Source organism: Bubalus bubalis, chromosome 12 (assembly GCF_019923935.1).
Source record: "Bubalus bubalis isolate 160015118507 breed Murrah chromosome 12, NDDB_SH_1, whole genome shotgun sequence".
Classification (NCBI taxonomy): domain Eukaryota; kingdom Metazoa; phylum Chordata; class Mammalia; order Artiodactyla; family Bovidae; genus Bubalus; species Bubalus bubalis.
The window spans coordinates 47,710,256-47,723,753 of NC_059168.1; the positions used below are offsets into that span (position 1 = coordinate 47,710,256).

Genomic DNA, 13,498 nt, shown 5'->3' on the forward strand with positions numbered 1-13,498 from the left:
GTCCAGGATGAGATGCTGTTATAAGACTCCCTCACCATGGATGGGGCTTCCCAGGTGGCTCACTGGTAAAGAATCCACTTTCCAGTGCAGAAGATGCGAGTTCGATCCTAAGGTCAGAAAGATTCCCTAGAGGAGGAAATGGCAACCAACTCCATTACTCTTGCCTGGAAAATTGCATGGACAAAGAAGACAGGTGGGCTACAGTCCATGGAGGCACAGAGTCAGACATGACTGACCCACGCACACAGGCACCATGGATGAGCACTAACTGTCAACTGAAAGCAGTCTGGGAAAGGAAAATGTACAGGAAGGAAGGAGAGGAGGAAAGAAGTTCAGCCAGTGCCACTGTCCTCAACCACACTTGCTCCAGTGTCCACACGTGACTCCAGCTACCAAACCTTATCAAAGATTTCTGTTCAACCTGAGTTGAGCAGGGCCCCCAAACTCAACAAATCCATTCCATGAAGTCCATTACTTCTTGCTCAGAAAGAATCATCACTACAGATATTTTAACCTAAAGAATACCAGACTTTTCATGTTATTTAAAGAACTCAAACCCAAAGAATCCCACCCAGCTTCCACAAGTTAACTGCGGCTAAGTATCTTCCCCCAGGGCCTAGGGCTGTAATAATAGAAAAGAAACACCTTCCATTGAAAACCTGCTTTCTGAAAGGAAAACAAGTAAAAACTTGACCAGGTAACGCATGTAACTAACAACTTGCTCCACAATGTGTTTCTGGGGAGGCTACCTCCAGTCTCATCGCAGAATGCAACTGGGAGAGCTTAACAGTTTGATTTAGCTAGTTTCTTAGGCATCATCACATCAGTGCCGCTGCGGAGTTGAAAGAAAGGCTTCTTCTACAGAGAGTCAAATTATGGAGTTGAAGCAGCGGCTGTTTTGTTAACCCACAGCTAAGAATAACATGCGAGTTTCTAATTTTAAAAAAATGAAGAAAGACGAGGAAAGTCAGTCCCCGGCTAAACGTTTGGGGCGAGGAGGAGGAGGGATGGGGCTCTCTGCACTGACCCTCTCTTCGCCCGGATCCTCGGGCCCAAGGCAATTAACTAGGGGCGCCCACCCCGGGAGGGAGGCAGTTTGCAGGTGCGACGAGCCGGCCCCGCGCCCGGGTTTAACCCTGGATGGAACCCGTGGCTCCAGAATTAGTTTCCGGATGGGTTCCAGCTCACTTTTAATTAACAACGAGATCGGGGTAGGTTCGAGACAGTTCGGGGGGAGAGGAGGAAAAGTCACAGGGACCTGGGGATCTCGGCGCCCCGGGGAAGGCCGGGTCTGGCCGCCCGCAGGCACCCTCCTGGCCCGCCTGGGCCCGAGGGGCTCGGGGTGGGTGGGCCCGGTCCCGCGCGACCACCCGGGCCGCCTTACCGTGGCTCTGCAGGATCTCGTGCTTGAGGCCACCCGTGTAGTCGATGAGCTCCTCCAGGCCGCGCTCGCACAGTTGCCCATAGCCCGAGAACTTGTGCAGCACCTTCTCCAGCTCGCGCTCCACCGTCACGCACTGATCCATCCCGGAGGCGGCGGTGGCGGTGTTCTGCTCCTCGGCTCGCGAGTGTCCGCAGCCGTTCGGCCCGGGCCCGGCCGAGGCCGCGTCCTGCTCCTCGTCCCCCAGGCGGGCGGCGCGAGAGGCCGAGGCGGCGGAGGAGCTAGCCCTGGCGCCAGGGGAGCCTCGCGAAGCCCGCGCCCGCCTGCCCCATGGCGCCCCGACCCCGGCGCGAAGCCGCTGCTCTCGCTCGCTGGTCAGACCCGGCCCCGCGCCCCCGCTTCCCCGCTCGCCGTGTTCGGCTGCCCGCCGCGGCGCCGCCGATTGTTTTTGTTTTCACGGGAACCGACCGATGACCTGGTTCTCCCGGGCGGCACCAAGCGCCGCCGACCCGAGGGGGGCAACCACCCCAGCTAGAGGAGGCGGCGCGGGCCGTACCAAGCGCACCGTCGAGGGGGGTCAGCCAGGCGAGCGCGGGCGGAGGAACACAGCCTCTCGCGCCGCCGCTCTAAAGCAATGGGCCGTACCACGCGGTAGGCGTGCGAGGGAGCGGGAGAGGGTGGAGCCAGCGTCCAATTGGTCCAAAGAGCTAAATTGAGAACTTTAGAGACAGCCCCAGAGCTCCGAGAGCGCCACAACTACGCGCTCCGTAAACAAGTGGGTGGAAACCCGCCCTAGCGACTCCACCCAGAAACGGGGAAAACGAACCAATGGGCGCCGGGAATACGTAAGGACCGAACGTCCTCCATTCCCGGGCCGAGGCGTAACCCTTCAGCCAATCCGGGACTAAGGGCCAAACCAATAGACTCGTTGTTGGAGGGGGTGACTTGGAGAGCATCCCGGGAAGCTAGGCGTTTTGGGTGAAGCCATGAGGGGAAACAAGGCAGAAATAAAGAGGTCTATTTCCTGTAGGACTTCGCCCTAGCCTTGTATTATTTCATCTCCCCATCACTCAAGGGGGTACGGTCGTTCCGAAGTTTTGGAAGACGGATTCGCCGCCCCGGGGGGGGGGGGGGGGGGGGAATCCAGCTGGGCCGGACGGGGTGGGAGGTGCTATGGGCGAAGGTCTCTATCGAGAATGAAAGGCGGGGGTGGTTGTGGGGCAGGAGAAGGGGGTGCCTAGTGGCCCGGCGCAGCCTGCGGTGCTCCCTCGACTCTTGCGACACTAGGAGGTCACACGCCTCACCCCTCAACCCACCTCCGCAGGCCTCGGCCCTTTGGCCCCTGGGCCTGGAGCCTCTCCTGACCGGTTGCTTCACTCTGCGTGTAAGACGGGCAGCTTCGCGGACAGGAAACGCGAGTCGGAGACTGGGGCAGTCTGGCCCCTGCCTCTTCGGCGCCTTATTCCATTGGATAGGTTGGAGTTAACCCCTTTGCGTAAATCCTTCCCTGACTTGGCGATGGTGCCTCCAACCTTGGTCTATACCTAATCGCTCACTGAGCTGCAGCTGAGGAGGAGCCAAGCTGCTGCTTGCCTCGTACTTGCATTTTCTTTGGCCTGGAAAATTCTTCTACCTTCTCATCCTAAAATTAGCTCCCTTGTCCCACTGATGGTCCTCCCCAGACCGCACTCCCTCCTCCATTTCTATGTCATTTATTATAATATCAATTGTATCATGAGTTTTCTTCTTTGCGCACCATTATTAAAATCTGAAATGATTTGATTCAATTTTTTTTAAATATGTGAGCCTTTATTCGTATTCAATGGCTTATTCTTTTTTATTTTTATTTAGTATATTATCATTTTAACAACTTAAAATGTTATTCCGAAGATTAGGTGACAATGATGTCTTTAATCTGAAAATTAAACTCTGGGAGTTGGAAACTTAACTCAGACAAGCAACTAATAAATACTGAATTTCCGGAATTGTTCCAGTTGTAGAAGGGAAAACATGCTCACGGCGTGCTTTTATTTTTAGTACTGATGTTGGGGAATAATTTATATCCCATTGGTTCTCAAGTAAAGAATGCATAATGAAATAAAAAAGACCTTTTCCTAGTTTTATTCGTTTACTTTTCTGTCTGTAGCTCTTCAATAGATTGCCAATAAGGCAGCCCCCTTGCCTGTGTTTTCTGTGCAGTAAACAGTGCCTGGAGACATGGTATGCTATCTTCTTCTTTTTTTAATTTAGGTAAAATCTCATTGAGCCACAATTCCTTTTTTTACAATTCATAAGTAATTAGGATTAATAATACTCAACTCCATTGTTAGGAAAGTTAAGTGAGATAACTTATGAAAACACCCAGAAACCAGCACATGATAACCACATGATGAATGGTGGTGGTGTTTGTTACTATTGATGTCAGTTCCCAGGAATAAATCTGAGATGGCAGTTTAGTCAGGGAATCATGTTGATCTTGCACCCAATCCTTTATTTCTTGGTAATTCTCAAGGGCAGCCCCAACTGTGGCTGTTACATACCTCCTTTCTCTTGCCTCCCTTGCCCATTCTCCTTTCTTTCTTGGCAGGTGACCCTGAGTCCTGCTTCCCTGAGAATCCTCTCCTCAAAATGTGTCTATTGATACCATCCATTTGGTGAACTGTTGTCGAGTACCAAAAGGAAGAAGAGGCCCTTCTCCCTTCCTAAGCTGTCGCCTGACCTGGTCATGTAGGGGGAACCTTCATTTAACCCTTCTCAATCGGTTTCCCTTTTCCTCAGTTCTTTGAAGGCCAAACTGCCGAAACAAATCCTCTACATGTGTTCCTCCTGTTTCTCCAAGGATCACCTTGATAAGCTCAGTCACCCTTTTCTCACTCTTGTTTCCCTTGATCTCACTGCAACACATGAAAATTACGAATCACCATCACTTTTAAATTCCTTCCTTGGCCTCCAGGGCATTGCCATGGTATGGTTCAGTCACCCCTTCTCTCTTACTGGCTCTTCTTTCTCATTCAGTCACCTATATGGATGGGCGTTTGCCCCAGGTTCTATTCTCAACCTTGTTTTCTCTCTACCTGCTGTCCTGTGAGAGCATATTAAAATTAAAATTGTCCTGATCTGTTCTCATAAACTAGCTTCACATTCCCCCCAACTAGCAAGACATCATCATCCAGAGAACTCATTACCTCCAATGAACATGTCAAAAACAGAATCCATATTTCCCTTCCAAAACTGACTCTCCTCCTCTTGACAGCATTACCTTAACTTTCGCATGTTTCTATGCCACCTCACCATCTTCATCTTTAACTTACCTCTGTGTGTGTGTATGTGTGTGTGTGCCCAATTGCCCAGTCGTGTCCAACTCCTTGCGACCCCATGGACTGCACCCCACCAGGCTCTTCTGTCCATGGGGATTTCCCAGGCAAGAATACTGAAGTGGGTTGCCATTACCACCCCCAGGGATCTTCCTGACCAAGGATTGAATCCATGTCTCTTGCATCTCCTGCATTGGCAGGCAGATACTTTTACACTGCACCACCTGGGAAGCCCTTAATTACCTCTAGGGTTCTTGAAAACCTTTCCTCCATCAGATTCCTTGATTCCATTGACCTGTTTCCATTGCCACCTATATCCTTCTCAAGATTCCTTCACTAAGTAACCTGCCTTCAGTCACCCCAGAATTATTGGTGCTTTCCAGATGTCCTCATCAGTTTGCTTAGGGATACTGATTGTCTCACTCCGTTTTCCATTCACCCTTCACATTTCTTTCTTCACATTCACACCTTTCTCTGCATGTTCTGTATTGAGTCTAACTTCCTAATGTCTTAAATGAGGCTTTTCAGTTTCTGCTTCCTTCACTTTCATTGTGCTTGGTCGCTCAGTCATGTCTGACTTTTTGTGACTCCATGGACTATAGCCCACAAGGCTCCTCTTTCCATGGAGATTCTTTAGGCAAGAATACTGGAGTGGGTGGCCGTGCCCTCCTCCAGGGGATCTTCCCAACCCAGGGATCAAATGCAGGTCTCCTGCATTGCAGGCAGATTCTTTACTGTCTGAGTCACCAGGGGACCTCAGGAAAACCTGAGTGGGTGGCCATTCCCTTCTTCAGGAGATCTTCCCAACCCAAGGATCGAACCCAGGTCTCCTGCATTGCAGGCAGATTCTTAACCATCTGAGCCTCACCTTCATTAGTACTTTCTTTTTTTGCTGTGCTGGGTCTTTGTTGCTACAAGCAGAATTTATAGTTGTGGTGCATGGGCTTCTCATTGAGGTTGCATCTCTTGTTGTAGAACTCAGACTCTAGGGTGTGTGGACTTCAGTAGCTGTGGCTCATGAGCTTCGTAGCCCCATGGCAGGTGGGATGTTAGTTCATGGACCAGGGATCGAACCTATGTCCCTTGAATTGGCATGCAGATTCTTAACCACAGGACCACCAGGGAAGTCCCTTCATAAGTACTTTTGTCATCCTTCCAAGATTATAATTGCTTCTCTTACCTCTACAGTGCCATCAAATGAATCTTCAAAAAAATAATAATAATAATCTTCATTCTACTGAAAAAGTTGTTATAAGAATTAAATCAGACAATCCATGTAAGGCACTCAATATAATTCTGGGTATATGGTAAGAGCTGTTATTATCCACTAATGAGAAATAATCAAGACTTCCCATTGCCTGCAGCTTCAAATCGTGATTCTTAGCTGTGTGGTCTGCCCAGCATAGCAGAACATCACAATCCCCCATCCAACCACTGGGCACTTTCATACTTTGAGGGTGAATTAAGCACAGCTTTGTCATGCTTTTTCTTCTCCTAGAATGCTTTTCTTTATCCTCAACTACTCAAATCCTTCTCTTTCTTCAAGTAATAAGACAAATCCTATTACTATTAATATCTTTCGCTACTGATACCTTCTAGATCTTGGTCTGCCACTCCTCAATATGGTAATCATCAGCCATAGGTAGCTATATTTTTAAATATTTATTTATGTATTTGGCTGTACCAGGTCTTAGTTGTGGCATGCCAGATCTTCAGTCTTCGTTGTGGCATGCAGAATCTAGGTCCCTGACCAGGGGTCGAACCTGGGCTCCCTGAATTGGGAATGCAGAGTCTTAGCCATTGGATCCCCAGGGAAGTCCCCCTATGTAGCTATTTAAATTAAATTTTTAAAATTCATTTTCTCAGTTGTACCAGCCACATTTCAGCTGCACAGTAACTACAGATGCTAGTGGCTACTGTGTTAATCAGCACAGAACTTTTTTTTTTTACTGTAGAAAGTTCAGTTGAACAGTTCTGATCTAGACCATGACCCTAAGGGTTACCAGCCACTCCTTTAATTGCTGGAGGACTTCTCTGTTAAGCCATTTAATGCTTAAGTGCATACTGCCCCCATATTTTTAGTTAACTTTTCCAAAATGTACCTTGTTTTCGAACTAGATTGTTAGCTCCTAGGTCATAGATGAATTTTCTTTTCTCTCCCATGATTTGATCAGCACAGAAAAAGTGCCCTAGGTACTTGTTAAAGGAAAGAAGATAAACAAGAGGAGTGTGTGCGTGCTAAGTTGCTTCAGTCCTCTCTGACTCTGCGACCCTATGTAGCCCACCAGGCTTCTCTGTTCATGAGATTCTCCAGGCAAGAATACTGGAGTGGGTTGCCCTGCTCTCCTCCAGGGCATCTTCCTGACCCAGGGATAAAACTCCTGTATTAGCAGGTAGGTTCTTTACCACTAGTGCCAGCTGGGAAGCCCAACAAGAGGAGAAGAGACTGCAAATTTAACCAAGGAAAGAAAAATAGTACTTGTAAGGGCAGAGATCTTTGTTACTTTCTTCCTTTGTATTGGCCCTTCCTACCTAGTGCATAATTCCTTTCAGCCTAAACCTTGATTTCTCAGAGAAAAGTCTCTAGAAGTAGCAGCAGAAAAATTCCATTTTCAGAACAACTGCAAATTATTTTTCTATGACTACATTTTTACCACACAGCAAAAAATAATTCACTCACACACAAACACCAACCAACAAACAAAAACCCCATCCAGTATCAGCTGAGCTCCTGCCCCCATAATTTGTTCAAGCTAGAGACTGTTTCATTTGCAATCATTCTAGACTTTGCATTGGTCCTCCCTGCCACCCCAAATTCCATTCTCTGTAACATTTAAGAAAACAATCCAAAGAAAGGAAAAAAAAATCCTTTTGTTTTATGACCAAAATACATCTTCTTTGTTAGAAAATTAGAAAATACAAATAGGTTAACAGAAATAATCATCCAGTGAAATCCCAAAACCCAGAAAAAAAAATATTAGATTTAACACTTGGGATGAATTTCCAGACTTTTTCTTGCATATACAGATAGGCCCATAGGTGAAGGATGTTTCTCATTATTTTGTAGACTGTTTTTGTTGTCTTCAACATTTCTCTGGGGCTTCCCTGGTGGCTCAGACAGTAAAGACTCCGTCTGCAATGCAGGAGACCTGGGTTCAATCCCTGGGTCGGGAAGATCCCCTGGAGAAAGGAATGGCTACCCACTCCAGTATTCTTGCCTGGAGAAACCCACAGACAGAGGAACCTGGCAGGCTACAGTCCAAGGAGTCACAAAGAGTCGGACACGACTGAGTAAGCACACATATTTCTCTAACAAAAAGTTTTCAGAACTGCTTGTGACATCTTTTCGAAATGTTTAGTAACTGTTATATATAACTATAGCTTAGCATTCACCCTTATTCAGTACATCTCATACATATTTTTTTTCATCTTAACTTGCTCTCAGATGCTTGAAAGGAGACAGACACAAGATAGAAAAAGTAAAAATTTCATCTTTCAAATTTGAGAATCTATAAAGAAAACTTTTAAAATACGCTTTTTATGCAAAATGCACTTTCAGATATGAGTAAGAAAGACTATGTTTATAATTGTAAAAAAAAAAAAGAAAAATTTTGTGAAAGAGACCTTGCTAATTTCCTGACTGTTCTAGCTGACAGCCAATACAAAAAGTAAGGTTAAATTGAAAAAATGTGTTATTATGAAATATCAAATTTTGAAAATAACACTCCTTTTCATCATTTATTTAAAAATCAATTTTCATCATTCTCAAGCCATAAAAAAAAAGAAGAAATCTCCACATGAGACATTTCTGGAAATTGCTGCTAAGACTAATTTAAGAAATGGGTAAAAGCATAACTACCAGCAAAAGTATTGATCAGAATGTTTTTCAGTTCTTTTATATCTCCTGTGTGGTTTGGGGCATATTGCCACTTACATGCCTGTTTGCTGGCTGGCTGGCTTATACCTTGCCAGTGTTGACAATAATGCCTCTTCTTCTGTATCCACTACCACCCTCTTTCAGCACCACTAAAGATTGTTTAAGACAGCCTTTCAACAGCAAAGCCATCCCCAATGTGGTCTTCACCCTTTCTGGAAGCCGGGGCACTTCTCCATTGGTTGCCTTCTGGTTTTGTTGTTGTTTAGTCTCAGAGTCGTGTCTGACTCCTTTGTGACCTCATGGACTATAACCCGCCAGGCTCCTCTATCCATGGGATTTCCCAGGCAAGAATACTGGAGTGGGTTGCCATTTCCTTCTGGGAATCTGCCCAACCCAGGAATCGAACCTGTGTCTCCTACATTAGCAGGTAGATTCTTTACCACTGAACTGCCAGGGAAGCCCACCTTCTAGTTTAGACATCCCTTAAAGATCTCTGTGAGGATGATATGCAGGTACTGCCCTCATATATTACGCCCTGTAGGGGTCTTTATACCTTTTGGACCTGGTCCCACAGGTTTTATTGATCTGATCATTTTCTTTCTGGATCTGGGTGTCTTTCTATACTTTGTTTGCTGCTCACTCTTTTGTGTGGTTTACAGGTATAGCAGGAAGGGTGATAGCACTGTAATTCTGAAGTAATTCACTCAACCCTGCCCGGCCTCAGTTTCCTTGTTTATAAAATAAAAGCTTGAAATAGATGACCTTTAAGTCCCTTCCAGTTCTAAAGTTACAGAGACGCCAGTGTTTATTAGACAACATGTGAGGCACTACCCAACCAAGGAGGAATACATAGATACATCCTCCTTGCTCTTTTTCTGGGGTGGGGAGCACACCCTGTGGCTTGTGGGGTCTTCGTTCCCAGACCAGGTATCAAACCCGTGCGCCTTGCAGTGGAAGCTGGGGTCCTAACCCCTGGACCACCAGGGAATTCCCCCTCCCTGCTTTTGTAAATTTTGATGCTGAATCACTACTTCCTCATTGCAAAAGTGTAATGGGTGTTTTTCCCCCTTTAGCTTTGTTTATTTACTCCAGTAATAATAATACCTACCATTTATCGAGTGCTTACAGTATGCCAGGCACTTTGCTTTAAATATGTGATTATCAGAAGCAACTTTGGAAATAAATATTATTTTATCTGTATTTTACAGAGGAATAAACTGAAGCAGAGAGGGATTTCTGCAAGATCAGACAGCTAATACACAGTGGAGCTGGAATTTGAATTTAAATCTGACTCCAAAACCCATTAGCACTCTACCTCCGAAAAGCAAAATTATGCTCCATAATTACTTGTTAGGCATGTGGTTCCTAATAACACAAAGGATCATTTACTCTAAGTAATGTGGTTAGGTAATAGGAGTCTAGGGCTAAAATTCACAGAAATTGTAACACTGCTACTTGCCAGCTTTTACACCTTTGGCAACAATCTTAACCCAACAGTCTTATTTTTTTAAAATAACAATTTCTACTCCACCCACCTTGCAACATCACTGAGTTATATATATTTATTTCTAAAGTAATTTAAATGTGTTTTATATGGTAAATGTATACATGTAATTAGCAAATGTATAAGAATACATATGAATAGATTCACAGAAAATTCTTCATAAACCATGAAGCCCTATAAAAATCCAGGGTGCTGTTATTTCCTCTTACGTATGTATTTGATGCATCTGTTTATGTATCTTGTGTGCATGCATGCTCAGCCATGTCCGACTCTTTGCCACTCCATGGACTGTAGCCCACCAGGCTCCTCTCTGCATGGAATTTTCCAGGCAAGAATACTGGAGTGGGTTGCCTTTTCCTACCGCATCTCTTCAGGGCAGAGTCTAGGTTGTAAATTGCTGACGTACAAGATTCATGACTTTTGACAACCTGGGGGAAACTCCAGACAGTAAACTAAGCAAGTGCTTAAGACATAGCCTTTTGAGACTTCCAGTTCCACAAACACGAACTAATCCCATTCCTCCAGGTTGTTTCTAAAAAAAAAAAAAAACAACCCTGGACGTAGCACAGAAAAAAAAACAGGAATATTTTGAAAGGTAGAAAGAAGTTGGGCAGTATAGGGATCTTAGGACTTGAAAGATGACCTGGTGGTTAATTCACAGGTTTTCTCCCATATCTCAGTTGTTGTCGTTGTTGTTTAGTTGCTAAGTCGTGTCTGACTCTTCTGCAACCCCATGGACTGTAGCCTGTCAGGCTCCTCTGTCCATGGGATTTTTCCATGCAAGAATACTGGAGTGGGCTGCCATTCCCTTCTCCAGGGGATCTTCCTCACCCAGGAATCAAACCTGCATCTCTTCCATAGGCAGGTGAGTTCTTACCACTGAGCCATCAGGGAAGCCCCCATATCTCAGATGGGGTATTATAAAAGACTCCCACTCAGCACCACAAACAGGCACACACAATAAAGGCTCCAAGAAAGCCTATTTTCCCTAACCAAAGCATGGGAAAAGGGATGGCCTAACACTGAAAACTTTGTTGGCAGAATATCCATCCTATTCCAGCCAAACACAAAAAACTGCATCCTCTCCCCCTAGCATGGTATCAGCAGAGCTGAGCAGGGACATAATTTTCCACTCAACACCCCTTAATCCATGGACCTGGAGGCAGCGCTCCAGTTCCTCTGCAGGATGGTTTTGGCAAGGCAGAGTAGGGAGCTAACCTTCCGTCTCATGCCTGGCAAAAGCAGGTGGTGCTCCAGTTCCCCCAGCAGGTGGTACCAACAGATTGAGCAGGGAGCTGAGTTTATACCCCTGGTTAAGAGGCAACAAGACACTGGGAGTTGTTACCCCCCACCCTTCCACTGGGAGCAAGGGGAGTGCTGAACTTCCACCCCACCTCTTTGCAACAAGGCAGTATGAGTCCGGGCTCCACTTTTGCCAAAGTGTGTTGGCAGGGCTTGGAAGCTAAACAAACATACTCAGCAGCCCATGTGTTAAATCTCAATAGGGGACTGCCTGCTCTAAAGGAAAAAGAAGATTAAATGTGACCCAGAGCATTGTAAATATACTATCCAGAATGTCCTCGATGTGATTTTTTTAAATTACTTATCCAACAACTAGAAAAATCACAATATGAATGAGAAAAGACAATCAATAGATGCCAACGAAATGAATCAAATGTTGGAATTATCTGATAATTACATTAGCGCTGAGTTGCTTCAGTCATGTCCGACTCTTTGCAATCCTGTCCTGCCAGGTTCCTCTGTCCACAGGAGTCTCCAGTCAAGAATACTGGAGTGGCTTGCCATTTCCTTCTCCAAAGGGTCTTCCCAACCCAGATATCAAACCTGCATGTCTTACATCTCCTGTATTGGCAGGCAGGTTCTCTATCACTAGCGCCACCTGGATAAGCCCATGATAATTACATTCAGTTCAGTTCAGTCGCTCAGTCGTGTCGACTCTTTGCGACCCCATGAATTGCAGCACGCCGGGCCTCCCTGTCCATCACCAACTCCCGGAGTTCACTCAGACTCACGCCCATCGAGTCGGTGATGCCATCCACCCATCTCATCCTCTGTCGTCCCCTTCTCCTCCTGCCCCCAATCCCTCCCAGCATCAGAGTCTTTCCCAATGAGGCTTCCCTGGTGGCTCAGACGGTAAAGCGTCTGCCTACAATGCAGGAGACCCGGGTTCGATCCCTGGATCAGGAGAAGGAAATGGCAACCCACTCCAGTACTCTCGCCTGGAAAATCCCATGGATGGAGAAGCCTGGTAGGCTACAGTCTATGGGGTCGCAAAGAGTCGGACACGACTGAGCGACTTCACTTCCACTTCACTTCAACTCTTTGCACGAGGTGGCCAAAGTACTGGAGTTTCAGCTTTAGCATCATTCCTTCCAAAGAACACCAGGATTGATCTCCTTTAGAATGGACCGGTTGGATCTCCTTGCAGTCCAAGGAACTCTCAAAGAGTCTTCTCCAACACCACAGTTCAAAAGCATCAATTCTTCCGGGCTCAGCTTTCTTCACAGTCCAACTCTCACATCCATACATGACCACTGGAAAAACCATAGCCTTGACTAGACGGACCTTTGTTGGCAAAGTAATGTCTCTGCTTTTGAATATACTATCTAGGTTGGTCATAACTTTCCTTCCAAGGAGTAAGTGTCTTTTAATTTCATGGCTGCAATCACCATCTGCAGTGATTTTGGAGCCCCAAAAAATAAAGTCTGACACTGTTTCCACTGTTTCCCCATCTATTTCCCATGACGTGATGGGACCAGATACCATGATCTTAGTTTTCTGAATGTTGAGCTTTAAGCCAACATTTTCACTCTCCTCTTTCACTTTCATCAAGAAGCTTTTTAGTTCTTCTTCACTTTCTGCCATAAGGGTGGTGTCATCTACATATCTGAGGTTATTGATATATTAAAGCTATCATAAAAATACTTCAGCAATCACTGACAAAGTTTCTTGAAACAAAAACAATTCAGCAAAGATATAGAGACTATTAAAAGAATGAAACAAATTATAGAACTGAAAAATACATAAGCAAAATTAAAAACTTGCTGTTTGGGCTCAAAAATAGTGAAGATAACAGAGGTTAGGATCAGTGAACTTGAGGAACAGACCAATAGAACTTATTGAATCTAAACAACAGAAAATAGTCTTGAATAAAAATGAACAGAGTCTCAGGGACTGTGGGATATTATTTTTTAAGTAACAATCATATCATTGTAATCACAGAAGGAAAGGAGAATGAGAGTAAGACTGAAAATATATTCAGAGAAATAATAGCTGAAAACTTCCCTAATTTGGCAAAGATATAAACCTATAATTTCAAGATGTTGAACAAATACCAAAGACTGTATGATAAACCCAAAGAATTCCACTTCAAGACATATGATAATTAAACTTCTGAAAAA

The 13,498-nt window shown here is 45.4% G+C and overlaps 1 protein-coding gene across 3 annotated transcripts in view; it reads right to left on the reverse strand.

Annotated features, from left to right (window-relative positions):
- RMND5A (required for meiotic nuclear division 5 homolog A) overlaps positions 1-2,019 on the reverse strand; it is a 60,820-nt gene extending 58,801 nt beyond the window's left edge. For 2 of the 3 annotated variants that reach the window (XM_006074750.4, XM_025261160.3), the window contains exon 1: positions 1,385-2,017. In XM_006074750.4, the coding sequence (XP_006074812.1) occupies positions 1,385-1,526 (142 nt within the window). In that variant the 5' untranslated portion in view covers positions 1,527-2,017. Of the gene's footprint in view, positions 1-1,384 lie in introns of all 3 variants that reach the window. The other variant, XM_006074751.4, reaches the window with a different exon arrangement.
- Positions 2,020-13,498: the final 11,479 nt, after the last annotated feature.